Below are 17240 nucleotides of genomic sequence, written 5' to 3' on the forward strand. Positions count from 1 at the left end.
TACAGCTTTACTTTAGAAAACTAATATTGATAGAATATAAATATTATGTTAAGAATTTCTCTGTAAGGGTTTTTTTTCCTTATTGGACCTAGTAATTCTGGACTTTAAGTTGATAACCGTCATTTTGATCAAGTACATTTTGAGTCAAATTTTGCTGCATCTCTTAGTGACTTGTGATCTACCACAATGTTTCATGTAAGTCTTTTCAAGAATTCCAATACATGATTTATTTTAGATGATGACATATTAAATAAACCATAAATATTTATGAAAACATAACAGTTGAAGCAAGTACTATTTGACAAGATACTAGTTGAGGATTATAAAACCTCAAAAATTAAAGTAACTATTGGTTCATTTCTAAGTGTATTTACACAGTATACGCTGTAGCTTTTACAAAACACACTTAATAGCTTGTTTTCTAAACGGTAACTGAACTTAATTTTAGTGATTCCTAAGCAAAAAGTTGAGGTATGAAGAGAGATTATCTTAAGAATGAAATTTGTCTCATGTGACATTTGGGGTGAAAGAGGGAAGAATGATCCTTAACATGACTTTCGTTCCTTTGCTCAAGCCTTCCAGTTGTCATTAGAAGATCATTTCAACCTTTTCACAGTTTGCGATGCATTTGCCTCATCATGTATTCTTCTGCACTTGTCAGAGAGCTCATTCCTGGCTGAGAGCTCTTTGTCAAATTTTCATTTGAGATCAGTAATGTTAACCTTGAAGAATTTTCCATCCCAATACAGTATCAGCCTGCTCTTACTAAGGCCTGAGGAAAGAGGGCCAAGAAATTCTGCTACAGTGCTTGACTCCACTGTAGATCCCTTCTCAGTTCCCAGAAAGAAGCTCTCTTCAGCCACGCCACAGTGAGTGCTGTCTGTTGGATGATCCATGACCCTGTAAAGGGGAACAGGATGAGGTGTGGGCTCATTTTCTATAATTAATCTTCATTAATTGTATTAACTCTACTCCTATCTGCAGTAAAGCCCTGGAGTCCCCATGTGATGAGATATCCCTTTTTACTCTAGTTGAAGTCTCCTGGCGGGATCCATATAGTGGCAAATGGCTTTTGTAGTTGAAACTGCTTAGGCAGCAAGAGGAACAGCTTCTCACAGCCTTGGAGAAAATGTTTGCCTTTAATAATAATGGAAAAGATTCCTCTGCTTCTAATTTGTTTACCAAAAGTAAGTGGAATCGAGCTCAATTGACTTGCTGTTACTAACTATATCCATATATTCAAAATGTCTACATATCTACATATTCAGGAGAGAAATGTTAATATCATGAGTTTTCAGGATGACACTCTAGACAGTTGACTTGAGAAACTGTCCAATCAAACATATATTTGAAAATAAATGTGAAAGAATTTTTTATTGCTGAAACTAGCTCTCAAGAAGAATGCTGAATCCACTTCCTTTAACAACCTATTGATTGGACATCTGCCTTAGAAGGTTAAACTGATGCCTTTGCTGGATCGATTTCATAATAACAGAAGGGAAATTTAAAAATTATTATAAGATGCCCTTGAAGCTCAAAGTTATATCTCTAAATGCTTTCTATTTATTCAAAAATTGGTGAATAAATTCAAGATCGAATTGGTAGATACACATACAAAGAAAACTGGTATAAGAGAAAGTCAAAAAACTTGGTTTCAAAATGTGATTCATTTCTTAAGTATATAAAACTATGTATTCCTGCACTTTTTAATTAGACTTTTTACAATGATGGAACTACTCTATATCTGTGCTTTCTAAAATGGTAGTCAGTAGCTATATGAGGCTACTAAGCTCTTTAAATGCAGCAAATGCAACTGAGGAATTGCATTTTAAATATTTATTTATTTTTACTTAATTTAAATTTAAATAGTTATGTGTGTCTAGTGGCTACTGAATTGAATAGCACAAAACAAGTCTCACAGTGGCTTTCCCGGGGGAAAGAAAAATAAAGCATTATTTTAATATTGTCACCCGTACCACATTCCTGTGAGACAACATGAATCGGTATTAACTACTTTATTTTATATGAAGAAATTGATTTGTTGGCAAAACATGAACAAAGTATGCTTACCCCAGCCCAGGGATCTTTTGATTAACCCACAAATGTAATTTTCCAGATGAAAAAAATAATAGTTACTGTTAATGAGTCATAAAACATTCATGGTGATGGGTAAATCCCATTGTGATCTTTATACACTTAAAAGAAAATTTTAACTTGTGTGCTAACTGATATTAAACATTTCTGAGACTTGAAGGATTAAAGTGACTATAAAAATTTACCAGGAGACTCTGCTGCATTTTTGAGGGAAGCCCTCAACAGATCTGGGATTCTTTCTCTGTGCAGCTACCTTCTCACTTCCCCTGTTCTATGAGCTCTAACCCCTTTCAGTATCCCCAGACTCTTGGCTCTGTTGCCTCAGATCAGGGAGTCTGGGTTCCCCCTCCCTGCACTGTGTCTTAGAAACCTTCTAAGGGCCACGAAACTGGATAGAGTTTTACCCAATTTTCATGACCACATTCCCTATAGCTGAATGACTCTCTGACCAAGTTGTTCTGCTTGTCTGAGTCTACCATACCTGTATGCTAGACACCAGTAATTTCATGGCTATTCAGAAACTGTTCGAAAAAGAGTTACTGGTGTTCAGTTGCACCTGAGGATTTTGCCCTCATTGACTGACTGTCCTGGTCACTCTGGGAGTTGCAAACAGCCCTTAGGATGACTACCTGGACCTCAGTGTTGCCAAGAAATTAAGGTGGTGTTTCTAATTCTTCCCTGTCTCCTTACCTTTAATGCTTTCCAATGGGATTCCATACTGACAGTAATGTGGAGCTACTTGTTCATTTTTTTTTTTTTTGAAGACTTCAGTTTTTCTTTAAAAAAATAAATGTTAACAGCAGGAAGGTTCTGTAAGAAGCAACAACTCTAGAAACTTCTGCCAAATGACAGAAACTCGTGGGAAAATTCTGAGTTAGAAGTCCTTCATTTTAGCTCTGCAAAGGACAAATGTAGTTTTTGTCAAATTTGAGGCCGGTTTGATGTGGAGTACTAATGACTGCCACGGCTGCTCTTTGACGGAGATCACAGTAATGACTTAGAAGAAATCACATCATTTCCTTCGTCAGCAGAGAAGGGTTATTCTCAAGGATGGAGAAAATGCGAAGATTGAGGTTAGTAAGGTTAGCATAAAGCTGGTTAATTATTTTCTGTTTTGGATTTTGAAATTTCTTGGAATCTTTTCTTTTCCTCTAACATTTTGCCAAGACAAAAAGAATCTGTCTTCAGTTCAAACCATGATATTTCCCCGAGGAACACTGTGTTCTGAAGGAGCTGCCAGCACAGGGAAAGGGAATGAGTGCAGGGTCCTGCCGAGTGGCTTTGTGGCAGACCAGGGGCTGCCAAGGGGAGCATTCTCTCCGGCAGGACATCAGCCCATTTCCGGCGCTGGCCCGAGTGAGAGCAGAAACCAGTTCCCTGGGACTATCTGCATGCTCTGCAGGAGGAGCAGGCCATATGTGTGTCTGGAAAAGAAACCCAGAACTAATTAAGAGGAAGAGCTTCTTTCCTCCTCTAGCTCTCGTCTACCCTTGCACATCGATTGGCCCAATCACACTCTCACTTCTGTCCAAAGAACTGACTTTTTCCTGGACTTGGCCTGTGTCTTATGAACAGTGTTGGACAGATTGTCATCCTTGCTCATATATTTTGCTGTTACTGAAAGGAGTTTTCTGAAGGTGGACATTGCATTCACCCATCACTGCCTTTCATAGACATCACCCTTGCCCTCAAGCTAAGTAATTCTACATTAAAAGCATCTGAGCCTTGAAATCCCTTTTTCTATATAATCATTCCAAACTACCTTTTAACAATTTTTTTTTTTCGAATGAAAGAAATGGTAGAGGCCTTGCCATATTTCTATATGAAGGTTGCATTGACTTAACAAAGGAAAAGTAAATGCCTCTTGAGTTCGTGAGATTTTATTGTGCATCTTATTTTGCTAGCATTTGAATGTTGATACCCTGCTCATGCTGGCCTCAGGAGGTGGTGCCACATGTCCCTGTGTGGATCCTAAGGGATGTTAGAACACAAGAGCCAAGTGCTAGAAAATTCAAGGACTTTATAGAGTTTGGTGGCAAGACCCTGGACTGGGGTCATCAGACTCACATTCTAGTCTGTCTCTGTATCTAACTACTGTGATGCTGGGAGGCCATTTAATGTTGGGGGCTAGGTTGACTAATATCTCAAATCAGGCTTAAAATGGGCTTAGAATGGAAAGTTCATCCAGCTCTGACATTCTGCAACTCTAAGGATCTCATTAAATGACATCGGAAAAGCCAGAGCGTATTAAATTTTATTTACATGCAATGAACAGGGCTATAAATTCTAAAGAGTATTGTTTTGTAATTTGCTTTTTTAATAAACAATTTTAATTTACATAATACATTTTGGACTTTAAAACATTTTAATTCAATTAGAATCTAAATTTTGTAGCTATTTTACTTGCATTGAGATGTGAAATAATATAATTAATGTTATGGGGCAAAATTATAAACATGGTAATATTCATAGACTTTCTACTCACTTCTCTTACAAAAGGGATCCTATAATTAAATTACCTGCTCCACTTCCTCTTTGTCAAGGTTCTAAAGAGGAAAGTCTTCTCGCTGGAAGAGATACTAAGGGGCTAAATATAATAACAGCCTGAGTGAGAAGAATGGAAGAAGTTTGCTTTGTGGGAGGAGAGTTGGAGGTGCCTAATCAACTGCACAGTGTGAGGCAAGTGACTAGAAGTTTGAAAGAACATTTTAGTGAGTTTCTTGTGGGCTAATTATGGATTTCTCAAAAACGTAAAGATGAAATTTACTTATTAATTCTATGTGGCTGTTGTAATGTGCTTCTTTAATACAACACAACTCTCATACCAAATTATATGATGCTAAGATTTTTGAGGATGGCCATGCTAAATGAAAATTAGAGATCCAATTTCAAATAGCTTCTAAAATCTTCTCAGGCTCAAACAAGGCCCTGCTGTCCTTGGTTTTCTTTTCTCTCTAATCCCCCTACCCACTCCCTTGACAAACACTTATTAAGTTCTTTTGGATGCTAGATATGCAAAGATGGGTACAATATAGGCCTTGCCCTAAGAGAGATCCCCAGTGTTCCAGATCCACCTGTTGTAGCTGTGGGTGGAGGCCATGGCTGGGCTATCTCTGGCCTGTGGGCTTGGAAGGATTGAATTGAGACTATATTTGGCTACAAGTTATCTAGTAACATTATTCCCCATCTCTTCCAATTGACCTTGTTTCAAATTCATCCTCTTCTTGAATCACTTTCTTTTCAACTCTGGCTATTTACTGCCAATGGAATCCAGATCATTCCCAGTCCAACACTAATTTTATCATAGGAGAGAATGAGAAAGCATAATCACATAATACCAAGTCCCTAAAAGTAAAATTTTTTACTTAAAGCATGATAAATCAGGGTATATGGAATGTTCTCAACAAACCGCTAGAATGAGCTGCAAGGACTTATATCCAGTGCTATCTCCTTTTCATAGCAGTGATATTTAAAAAAAAGAACTGTGATTAATTCCTTCTTTCGATCAATAATTTTTGAATATCTCTAAATGTAAAGGTCCTATTTTAAGGTCATTTAAACACACATCAATACTTAAACATTACATTATTTTATTTATACTTATGTTTCAGTATTTTTTATTAATAAAAATCTAACTTTATTTATTAACATTGTGTTAATCCATAATTAACAACAACAACTATAAAAAATGACTTCAGGGCTTAAACAAATGAGAGGTGTCTTTTTCTTGTGTAATAGGATGGCTGGAGGTAGGCAATCCAGGCTGGAGCAGTTTCTCAATGATGTCCAGGAATCAGGCTCAGTCTGTCTTCCTGCTCTACCATTCATGGTCATGTCCAAATGACCACAGCATGGCTGCTGTACATCCAGGAAAAAAAGAAATGGGGAAGGAAAACAGGCTTTCTTTGACCCACGCTTTATTCCGGAAGGGATAACCTCCATTGCTGTACCTAGAATCCATTGACCAGAACAGTGTCACATGGCCTCTCCCAGTTGCAAGGCAGAGTCTAGGAAAGTAACTACTTTCTGGCCTCTGCAATAGAGGCAAGCAATGGAAAAGGGTATAGGATTAGGTGTCCAATTAGATAACCTATGATGCCTGCCATAATGACTTCTCATATATATATAACAATGAATGCAACTTACAGCCGCATTCCTCCCTTGCAGGCTGCTAGATGGTTTCACAATAACGTACAAAGATTATGAAGGCAAAATGCTTTCTAAATTATAAAATGCTTTTTGAATGTTAATTAAAGTATATTTAAATGATTTATTGAATTTTCACCTTCCAAGGAATATTATGAAAACATTATCTCTTACTTTGATCCCATACTTGATATATCAGAAATATATACTCTCAACTAATAAGATAGCATTATTTTCTCTTTTCTATAATCATTCTTAATAATCATAGGCACTTGTTCTGGGCCACCCAGGGTGAACTTTTCCCTTTCTATCTCCAGCTATTCTGTTGTGTTCACATTTATCTCTTTGTATCTGAGAGTAGGAGCTGTACCTGAATTATAAACAGGAGGAAACTGCCAATTCACCAGCTGGCTATGTATTCTTCTTCCTTTATCTACTGCACATTTTGTCCTAGCATTGATTTATTGCATTGAGTAGTTGCATCCAGACAGCTACATGCCAATCATGTGTATCCTGATTACTCATTATGAGCTTTAGGATACCATACAACTCACTAATGAGCACATTATAATGCTGGCCAGTGCCAATTAGATGATAATCATGTGCACTCTTTTATTTACAATCTATCCATTTAAATTAATTGGGCATTTAACAACACAGTGTGAAAAAAATTAGAATTGGGTTTCAAAGTTTGCTTAAGTTACTTTCATCTGCCATTTCTTATGGGTAGGTGAGATTATTCACTTGATCTGGAAATTTAAGCAAATACAGATAGACATAATACTTATTTTATAATGGCACACATGCATATGTAAATCCGTCTCAAAATGTGTTTGAAAACAACAACCAAATTTGCAACTTTTTAATCTCCACTAACCTCCTTATGTGACTTGATTACAAAGAGATTCTAAATGCATAAATGATATTAATAAATCCAATCATTAGTTGAAAATACGAGGTGGGGTCCTAAACCAACCCGATGAGAATGTTCTGATACTTTCTTAGGATAGAAAACTTACATTTAGTTCATGAATAAATGTTGGTAAAGTATATCTAATTTTGATCCTATGTATTTTTCTGTTTCAGGATATAGTATCAAAATATTCCAGGATCTACATTTTTAAGTCAGTGTATAATTGTCTAAATTACATGCATGAATGCACCACTAAATTCAAAGTGTCTTTTCATTGAAATGATTTCCTAAAAGCACATGTAGAGTAACTATATGAAAAAGAATTTCTAGACAGAAGAATCTAGAGGCTAAGTCTTCTATTTTTTTTTTTCTCAGATGGTAATATTTCTGGTTTATGGGCATCTGCTTCCATACAAATTTGAGATGCACCAAATGACTGATATTTTCCTCCCAAAATAAGTTAGAAAATGTGCTGTTCCAATTATTCATAAGAATTGTTTAAAGAAAAAAATCATAAATGATTCTAAACTTTCTGAAAGTAAAACTAAAGTTTAGGAAAGAGGACCCCAGGAGAATTAGATAATATGGCAGCTTTTAAAGTTATAGGATGTCACATTAAGCAATCTTACTTCTTTCCTCTTTGTCAACTCAATTCAATAAGGTGGATCAAAATAAAATGAATGACATAAAGAATTTTAACTACTCTGATAAGAGCCAATATGATTCTATTTGTAACTTCCGACTTCATGAGTCTGATTCTACCAAGCTCTCTTATTAATCCAAATGAGCACTATGATCTTTGCCTAAATAAGTTTTCCAAAGTTTCTGAGTACAGTGTAAGGACATGTTTCAAGGGAAAAGCTTGGCTCATGTTTTCATAAGACTCGAATTGTCACGGAGCAACTGAGGCTCAGACCAGAAAATCCATGAACCTGTCTGTCTGATAGAGTAGCCTCTAGTCACAAGTTGTTGCTGAGAGCTTGACATGTGGCTAGTCTGAGCTAAGATACTCTGTAAATGTAAATACACATCAATGTTTGAATATTTAATATAATAAAGTACTTTAAAATATTACTAATTTTTATATTGATTACTTGTTACAGTGATAATATTTTGGATAGATCAGGTTAAATAACATATATTATTAACATTAATTTCACCTTTTTCTTTCTTTAATGTAAGTAGAAAATATTAAATTGTATATGTGGCTCATATTAGTGGCCCATATTACATTTCGATTGGAAGGCACTGCTCTATCCTAATGGGAAAAATGAACATTTCCCACTTTTATTGTCTTGGATCTGACAAATGATGCGTTCAAAAAAAAGAAAAAAACTCCTCTGTGCTTGAGTTCATTCACTCGAATACTTCTCACTAACTCCCATGTGGTAATGGGGACTGGCTCCTGTATAGAGAAAACACTGGGCAATGCCTGAGCATCCACTAGACATCGGCTTTTCACACACACTAGACCTAGTTTCTTTCATTTTCTATATAGACATTTAAAACTAAATTATTTTTGAAGGTCATTAGAAATTAGCTTGGATCTCAATGTATGACAATGTGTGTAAAAGTAAAGTATCATCATTTCTCCTTAAAGAAAAAAAAAATAACCCACGGCACTGCTGTAATGGGTGCGTCATCTTTGTGTGAAGTTCTTGAGTCAGGTCAACTGACGGGGGCTCCTGTGGTGACTAGTTTGTAGTAGGCTCCTTTCTGGGCCATCAGTTCTTTATGGGTCCCCTTTTCAATCACTATACCCTGTGACACAACTGCAATGATATTCGAGTTCTGGATAGTGGACAAACGATGGGCAATAATAATGCAGGTCCGACCTTCTCTGGCTTTGTCCAAGGCAACCTGCACCGTCTGCAAAGAAAAGATTAAAAGTTGATGTAAACACACATGCTTGTTCCCTGGTCCACCACTGCAAGAGCTGGGTTTAATACCACCTGAGTAACATTGCTATATTCAGGAGTTAAACCCAAAGGCTTAACATAAGAGAAATATTTGCTGAATGCAATGCATCAAAGGTTTGAGTTGCAGTCCACAGACTGAGAAATTTCAGTGAAGCAAGAACAAATGAAAACATGAGGTCATTATGTAATTTTAAAATACTTGATGGTCTAGTTTGCTAAAGTGAAACCAAGGAAACAAGGTAAGGAAGCAGTCATTGGTCATTCCTGATTTTGTACTTCATTGAGGATATTTTAACTTTCTCCAAAATGGAGTCCTGGTTTTTAAGGAGTTAATAAATGGTAAATTTCATTATTGTGTTTTGCTCAATTGCACTTCCTTTCATGCAAACTGGAAATCAGATACCACCTCTTACCTAGTGTTTTATGCTGTCTACCTGCTCTGCTACATAACTTTGGAACTATAAAATATAATGCCCAACAGATGATCTGAATTGTTTTACTCTACTTAAGAAAACTAATTATTTGCCCTTAAAAAAAATCACTAAGCCTAGAGGATCTTAAAAACAGTTTTTATTTTAAAATTAAATTTTTTTTTTATTTGAAGCAATTCTATTTTAAATCACCTTTTCTAGATTATTATCTTTTGGCTCTACAAAGTGTTGGCAATTTCTACTGTTAATGAATCAGAAAACTAAAAATAGTACCATTTTATAAAGACAGATATTATAGCAAAAGATTCATTTATAATAATCCAAGACTTTAGAAAATCAATACATACCTTTTCACTTTCTGTGTCTAAAGCAGAAGTAGCTTCATCAAGTAGCAAGATTTTAGGATCACGAATGATGGCCCGAGCAATAGCAATGCGTTGTTTCTCTCCTCGAGAGAGTTGAGACCCCTGCGACCCAACGTTAGTATCATATTTCTGCAAAAAGTATGTTAAGTGTGAAAACCAAGAAGCAGCCATTGCTCCTATGCTGTTGGAGCCCACATTAATGACCCCTCTGTGAATTGAAATGATTTGTTGTGTTTTGAAATTGGGATAGTGAATGAATCCTTCTATATCAGATGTCAATCCCTTTAGAAATATAAAAAAAAAAAATGTGCATCTTGTGACCTTTTGTGTTGGGAAACAAGGAAACTATACATCTCCTTCTTTGGATTCCTTTTGGGTTTGTATTTTTTATCTCTTTCTCCCTGTATATGAGATCCTCCCTGATTCATGATTCCTTGATTTCCAAACCCTGCGTGGAAGATCTTTCCAAAACAGAATAATCCTAAGAATGAAAGAATCTTTTGAGAAATGTTCTCGTCCAGTCCCCTTTTGAAGAGGCGCCATTGCAAAACACAAGCCTAGGTTCAAATTTCCACTCTGCTGCTAACTAGCTCTGTGATCATGGACAAATTATTTAAATTTCTTTAAGGTACAAACTAGTCTAAAAAATGCAGATATTAATAACCAGTTCACATATTTCTTGTGAGTTTTAGATGAAATTATGAAGAAAAAATTCCTAGCTAGGTGCTTGGCATGACTACATAAAAAAAAAATTAGCATTCATGGACTATTTGCTGTGCATCAGGTATTATACTAACTACTCTAGCAAGATTATCATTTAATATTCACATAAATCATTTTCTCCCTATATTACAGATTACAAAACTTAGGCATAGACAGGTAAGAAAATTGTGTAGAGACAAACAAATAAAAAGCAGTGACGGTGAAATCTAAATCCAGGTGTGTCTAATTTTTGAGCCCTTGCCCTTGACCACTAGTCTACCTGCCTTCCATAACAAGGTCTTCTCTGCCTCCTTTGCCTCCTGACAAATGTTCAATTAAGCTGAGATTCATAATAACTTACTTTGTCCTTGTGAAGAGAAAGTGCTCAGTGAAAGGTATTATAGGTAAGTCTATGTGAGAAAGAGGCAATAAACCAACTCTAAATCAGTATCTCCTATAAAATAAGCAGGTGCTCAACAAAGATTTATGGAATAAATGAATCTTCCAGGGGGCACTCAAGTTTTGCTTTTTCATTTAGGATACAGCAAAGGGTAATTTCCACATGCTTGTGGATTTGGTTTCCCAAATTAGAAGAAGACCAAGAGCCTAAGACTTAGGAGCTTTTGTGAAGAGAACAAAGAAGAAAGCCCAGCACAAACACCAGAGAATTTATAAACATAATTAATCAATTACAAAGAAAAGCTATTTCCCTATGGTATTTCAAAGAAATGAAAAGGGTTAAATGTAATATTTGGTTCTTAAGAATCAGTTTCCATGTCTTAATCTTTTTTTTTACAAGAGACTCTAGGTAGATGAAAATACTCAGAGTTGATATTGTGCTAAGTTCAAACTTGACTCTGGAAAAGTGAGATGCACTAGGGCAGATGCTACTTACCCCACCACGTATGATGTGTAATGAAATTGTAATGATGACAATAATAACAGCAGCAGCTTTCTTTGTGTGGCTATTATGTATATTCTTTCATTTTAATGCTATTTTTTGCATTTTGCAAATGACTGAGTCTCAGAAAAGATAAGTAATTGTCCCAAAATTATGCAGCTAATAAGTGGCAGAGCTTGGATTCAAACCGATGTCTGCTCCAAATCTCAGGGCTTCTTTCATTATGCTAAGCTGATACTCTATGTATCACTGCTTTATGTATCACAAGCTCTACAGCATCCTTTGCATTGGATAATATAATACTTCCCCAAAGTGAGGAATATGTTGATGAAGGACATTTATTTTGCTTAAAAGACTGAGATAATCCCAGGCATTGGGAAATAAATTGTGTTGCATTTGACCTTCTCCTCGAGCCCAAATCATAATACTCTTTGATGATTCTACCTCTCCCCATCCCCATCTCCCATGAGTTGGTGCTCACCTCGGGGAGTGACATGACAAAGTCATGCAGCTGAGCCTGCTTTGCGGCTTCTATGACTTTTTCCATGGGAATTTCTTTGGTGTTGTCCCCGTACTTGATATTGTCCATTATGCTACAGGCAAACAGCACTGGCTCCTGGGAAACAATCCCAATGTTCGAGCGGAGAAACTCGACATTTACCTTTTTGCTGTCATGCCCATCTATCATCTGCCAACAGAGATGACAACCAAGACATTGAGTTTCAGATTTCCAGCAACGAGGAAAGTTTATATTCTGTAACCAGTGTTATACAGGACATTTGCTTTGTTTAAGAGACAACAGTCCCAAGACACTTGGAAATAAATTATATTGCAATTGACCTTTGGAGGTGGTGTCTATCAGGAATAGTGTCAAAGTTATGATCAGACTATGGTTTTGTTTGTTTGTTTCCCAAACTCTAGCTCTGTGGGTGGTAGAAATGAGAAAAGCACACAGGACAGTATGCTGTCAAAAAATATTTTCCCCTTATACTTTGGTGCAGCATATGCTCTATGACAGGTGTCCTCAACCCCTGGTTCCAGTGTGTGGCCTGTTAGGCCACAGGCCACAGCCACACAGCAGAAAGTGAGCGGTGGGCGAGTTAGCAAAGCTTCATCTGTATTTGCAGCCGCTCCCCAGAGCTAGCATCACCGCCTCAGCTCCACCTCAGATCATCAGGCATTAGATTCTCATAGGAGCACCCGTCCTTGGTGCCAAAAAGGTTGGGGACCGCTGCTCACAAGTTTGCAGAATTACTTAATTTTGAGACTCCCTGGGTTATGAAAAGGGTTTTTCTATGTAAAGCTATTGGGCAATATGAGAATTAAAACTGTTTCCTTGATTTTACTGACACTAACCTCTGAATAACTGAGATGATAGACCAAAGTAAGAAAGTACATTTATTCACTTGGTCAATCAACAAATATATATTGAATTACCCGCCACAAGGCACTGTGCAAGGCAATCTTTTCTCTACTAAATAAAGAAAAGGTAATTTCTGTTTTCTAGGAACTCACAGCCTAGTTAGGCAGTTAAGTATAGGAACTCAAATACCTACCATTTGAGCTGGTTCACTTAAAAGCCCTAGAACAGTAAAGGTACAGCATGTCTAACATACTACTGTGAAATATTTAGCCCTACAATTTCAGAAAAAAATATTACATTAAATAGTGTGAACATATTATATTATAGATAATTTCTTGGCAATGAAAAAAGCAAAGAAGAAAAACTATAGCGCATTCATCAACAATTAGCTTTCGTTTATCTTCTCCTACTCATTTTCCATAGTAATATAGTATATAGTCTGCAAAACACAATTTAATACTTAAATACTGAAAACATTTGCTAACTATTGTATATGTGTTAGTATTGCAAGCTCCTAGAAGACAGAAGACATACTTCACACTCCTTAGAACTTCCCCCAGGGCCTAACGTAGTACTGTACATCATAGGTATCCAATTAAATGTTGAAAAGTTCGAATACCTGCATTTGGTAGCTTCCTTAAGGGCAAAGAGGATTTTTTTTAATTGTGTAAAAGGTGGTATTTTTTTCTACTAAAAAATGTTTGTAGAAATGTTTTTCAATAATATAACAAAACATATCATGTCTATGAAAGGTAAAGAATCGCACTGATTTCTTCATGGGCATTGCTTTCTACCTCTGACCAGAACATTCACTGAGCACATTCAAAGAAATATACTTAATATATGTGTTAACGTCGAAGAGGTCAAACATGAAGGATTCAGGTCTCTGCATATCACGTAGTTCGCAATCTCCCTGGGTGGTAGACATGATAGATCTGACATTTTGGGAAACTGGGTCTTCTCCTTTGCAGAAATCAGACCCCTATGTGCTTTCTAGGTTCATCAGTCACCTAATACTTTCAAAAAATTAAAATCTTTATACCTAAAATTAAAATTAAATTATAGTCAACTCTTACTCCTTATTTTTATAATTTCCTGGATTCTACCAATATCTGCTTATTTCCTTGCTTTGCTTGATGCAAGGGAATCTTTAGCTGCCTCTTTCAGGTATCTCTCAGTATTTCTCTTCATAATATTATCAACCCTCATTGCAATGAAGATTCTATTATTTAGAGAAATCAGAAAGGCCTTTTTTAAAATATTAAGATTAAACTATCAGTCAAGTGTAGAGCAGAATAAAACATTTTCGGACCCACGCCTCTGAATTATTTCTTAGAAAACTACTTGTGGATGTACTCCAACATAATGAGAGTGAACACCAAGAAAGAGGAAGATATAAGAACTAAGAAATGATGGACCTAATCTAAGAAAATATTGCAGGAAACTCACAGGGTGACAATTGTTCAGCAAATGCTGATTCTAATTAGTTCAGGCAGTGGCAGAAATGAGGGAAAGAAGTAGGTCTCTCATTAATAGGTAGCAGGATAGAAACATTGGAATAATATAAAGATTTTATAAAGGAAAAGAATGCAAGAAAATAAAGCCTTTCAGAAAAACAATCAAGAAAGAAAATATAATGATAATGTGCCTCAATACTTGACTATGGGATGAACAATATTTACCTAATCATAATAAAAGTTGTCAATCTATTTTTAACTTGTAGAATCAGCATAGAGTGGAAGCATGAAAGATAATAAATGTTATAAACAGAATGTAAGCATTTTGTCTTCTCAATCATATGGAAGTGTAGGTATCAGGACCTGACAGGTAAAAAGAGGAAGGAAGAAGTGAAATAAAGGTAGAATGGCTAATATTCTCATCTTAGAAAGGGAGAATTCAAGAGATGTTAACTACAGGTGGTGGGGGAAAAAATGTGAATTAGTTAAATTTATAAATAGAACTTTTTGAAGTGACATATCTATATTGGGAGGAGGTGGGTAAGGAGGGAGAGTGGTGAGGGTATGCTAAATTTCCATTGCTCGGGAATAAGTCAACAGAGTCTAAATTTGTTAAATCATGAAACAGCAACATAAGCATATTATTTAGAGAGGTAATCACTGGGAGATCAAAAAAAAAAAATCTGTGGTTAAAAAATACACTCCAAATAATGAGTAGAAACAAAAAGGAAGATATGGGACAATGTTTGAACAAATGAAGGGGTGGAGGGTGACAAAAGTAGAATAAAAGTTGTTCTTTATTACAAATATTTCTATTTTATTTATTATCATCTGTATATATTATTTGGAAGAAAGAAGAAATGCTGTGGAAAATAAGCAACAAAGCAATCCACCGATTTTTTAAATATTTTTGCCAAAGCTTTTTCGAGCATGACTACCAATTTGAGTTGCTTATATTATTTAGACTTAAGCTTCTTGAACCAGGATTGTCTCAGGTTTTTCATACTAAATCCTCTTGCTTGTTTATCGCTGTGTTCCTTATCACCCCCACTTTTTCCGTTCTCAGTCATTAGTCTCCTGATTAGCCTGCACTTTCTGCTCCATTTACGGGTAAGTGAATGCTTCTGTTAAATACACTCATCTCTAGCTTTGCATTGTGCCCAGTTTTCTTTGCCTAACAGTCAGAAGGCCATCTGGAACTGGGAAGAATATGATATTAAAAATGTGAGGTAGAATCAGGCCAAGCAGCAAATGACTAGTACTGGAAACTATCCATAGGGTGAGTGTCCGAGGCAAGCGCTTTGGAGTGAGTCTGGCAAGGCATGATCTTGAAAATCGCTTTTAGGGGTTGGAGATATTCTGCAGAAAGCAAAATTCTCAAAAGCATTTGCTTACCACCTTCCCTTGATCAGGATCATAGAAACGTTCCAGTAGCTGAATACTGGTACTTTTGCCACATCCACTGCTTCCAACAAATGCCAGTGTTTGTCCTGGACTAACAGACACTGAGAGACCATTCAGAACTTGTATATCAGGTCGAGAAGGATATGTAAATTTACAGTCAACAAAATCAATCTGCCCCCGGAAGTTGTCCTGTGGATGGAAAGATTGGAATTATATATGTACTCCTACTAGAATCTAGAATATCGAAATATACCTTCTGAATCTTAAACTTTAACACCAATGCTGCCAAAAAGCAAAGTCTAAAGACAGCAACTTAATAAAATGGCATTCTATTCCCTATCTAGCAGGTGTAAAATAAAGGAAGACTTAAGCAGTGAAATTAAAAACATTAGCTGTCTTATTCTCATTCTAACCTAAGGTGAATTCCTTGTCATACATTACTTGACATTATGGAGGAAGGTCAAATGGAAGGCAATAGTTAGAAGATATGATTACATCACAGAAGCCAGTAACTGTCCAAACCTCTTCAGATCCGTTTCCTCAAAGATTTAAAATAATAGCGTTACACTTGAAATGACTTAAAAACAGTTACTTAAACCCCATATTGCAAAGACAAATACCTCCAGTTGTACTATCTGAATTATGAATTCTAGAAATGGATAATAGACCACACAGGGACTGTAGTTTTATTGAGCTGAAGGAGAAACAGGTCATTAGATCAATTTAAAAAGATTTCTGAATTTAGTTTAGCTTTATTAAGGTTTGGTTTGTTTTGCTCTCTTGAATACACTGGATATTAAAAAATAGGCAGGGAAGATTAAAAAACACCAGTGGGGACTATCAATTAGAAGAAAAGCTATTTTGTTATGACCAAATTAATTTTCTGGGAGTCCATAGGAGCTGAAACTTGAATTCGGATAAAAGTGAATTAAATCATATTATTGGAAAGGAAGAACTGGTTTTCAACATTCCATACCAGAACATCAATAGAACACATGGTGTTTGGGTAGCTTCGTTATTCTGGAACTAAGTGTGTTTTAGAATTTAGCATTCACTGCATATCATTGCCTTCTTCAAATGCTGGCTTTCTGAATACTTTTTAATGCTAATTTATTTCATTTATTTACATTTATAATCTACTGTCCGTCCATTCTGAGTACATATGACTGAACCGGTATACTGCAGGAATTTAGAAGCTAAGTGGTGTTGTATGACCAGCCCCAATGGCTATTATGCACACACACACATAAGCACAACCCTCTCCCATTGCCCTCGTGCCCCCATCCCAGTACTTACCCATCTTTCACCTACACTACTGTATACATTGATTGGGGGTTGTCGGTCCAACAGTTGAAAAAAGCGTGCAGCTGATATTTTAGCTTTGGCATAATTCGGGGTGTAAGAGTAGGCTCTTCCAAAAGCTGTTGCACTCAGTACAACTGAAGAGATCACCCTGCAATCAAACAGACACCCAGGTGGAGAGAGGTGTTGTGTGGTTGGTGTGTCGGCCTATGAGGCAGGAGTTTGGGCATCCAGCCCTGGTTC

General features: G+C 36.3%; 1 protein-coding gene across 2 annotated transcripts in view; it reads right to left on the reverse strand.

Annotated features, from left to right (window-relative positions):
* Positions 1-4488: 4488 nt before the first annotated feature.
* The window catches only part of ABCB11 (ATP binding cassette subfamily B member 11), an 86753-nt gene continuing 74001 nt past the window's right edge, over positions 4489-17240 (reverse strand). The window contains exons 24-29 of one of the 2 annotated variants that reach the window (XR_005651243.1): positions 16992-17148; positions 15687-15884; positions 11953-12159; positions 9851-9997; positions 8772-9022; positions 4489-5952 (exon numbers count right to left, since the gene is read on the reverse strand). Coding sequence is in view for 1 of the 2 variants with exons in the window: in XM_039855358.1 (XP_039711292.1) it covers positions 8822-9022; positions 9851-9997; positions 11953-12159; positions 15687-15884; positions 16992-17148 (910 nt within the window). In the remaining variant the exon portion in view is untranslated. Of the gene's footprint in view, positions 5953-8030; positions 9023-9850; positions 9998-11952; positions 12160-15686; positions 15885-16991; positions 17149-17240 lie in introns of those variants that run through there. The other variant, XM_039855358.1, reaches the window with a different exon arrangement.

This window comes from Pteropus medius, unplaced genomic scaffold (assembly GCF_902729225.1).
Source record: "Pteropus medius unplaced genomic scaffold, Ma_sr-lr_union100, whole genome shotgun sequence".
Lineage (NCBI taxonomy): Eukaryota > Metazoa > Chordata > Mammalia > Chiroptera > Pteropodidae > Pteropus > Pteropus medius.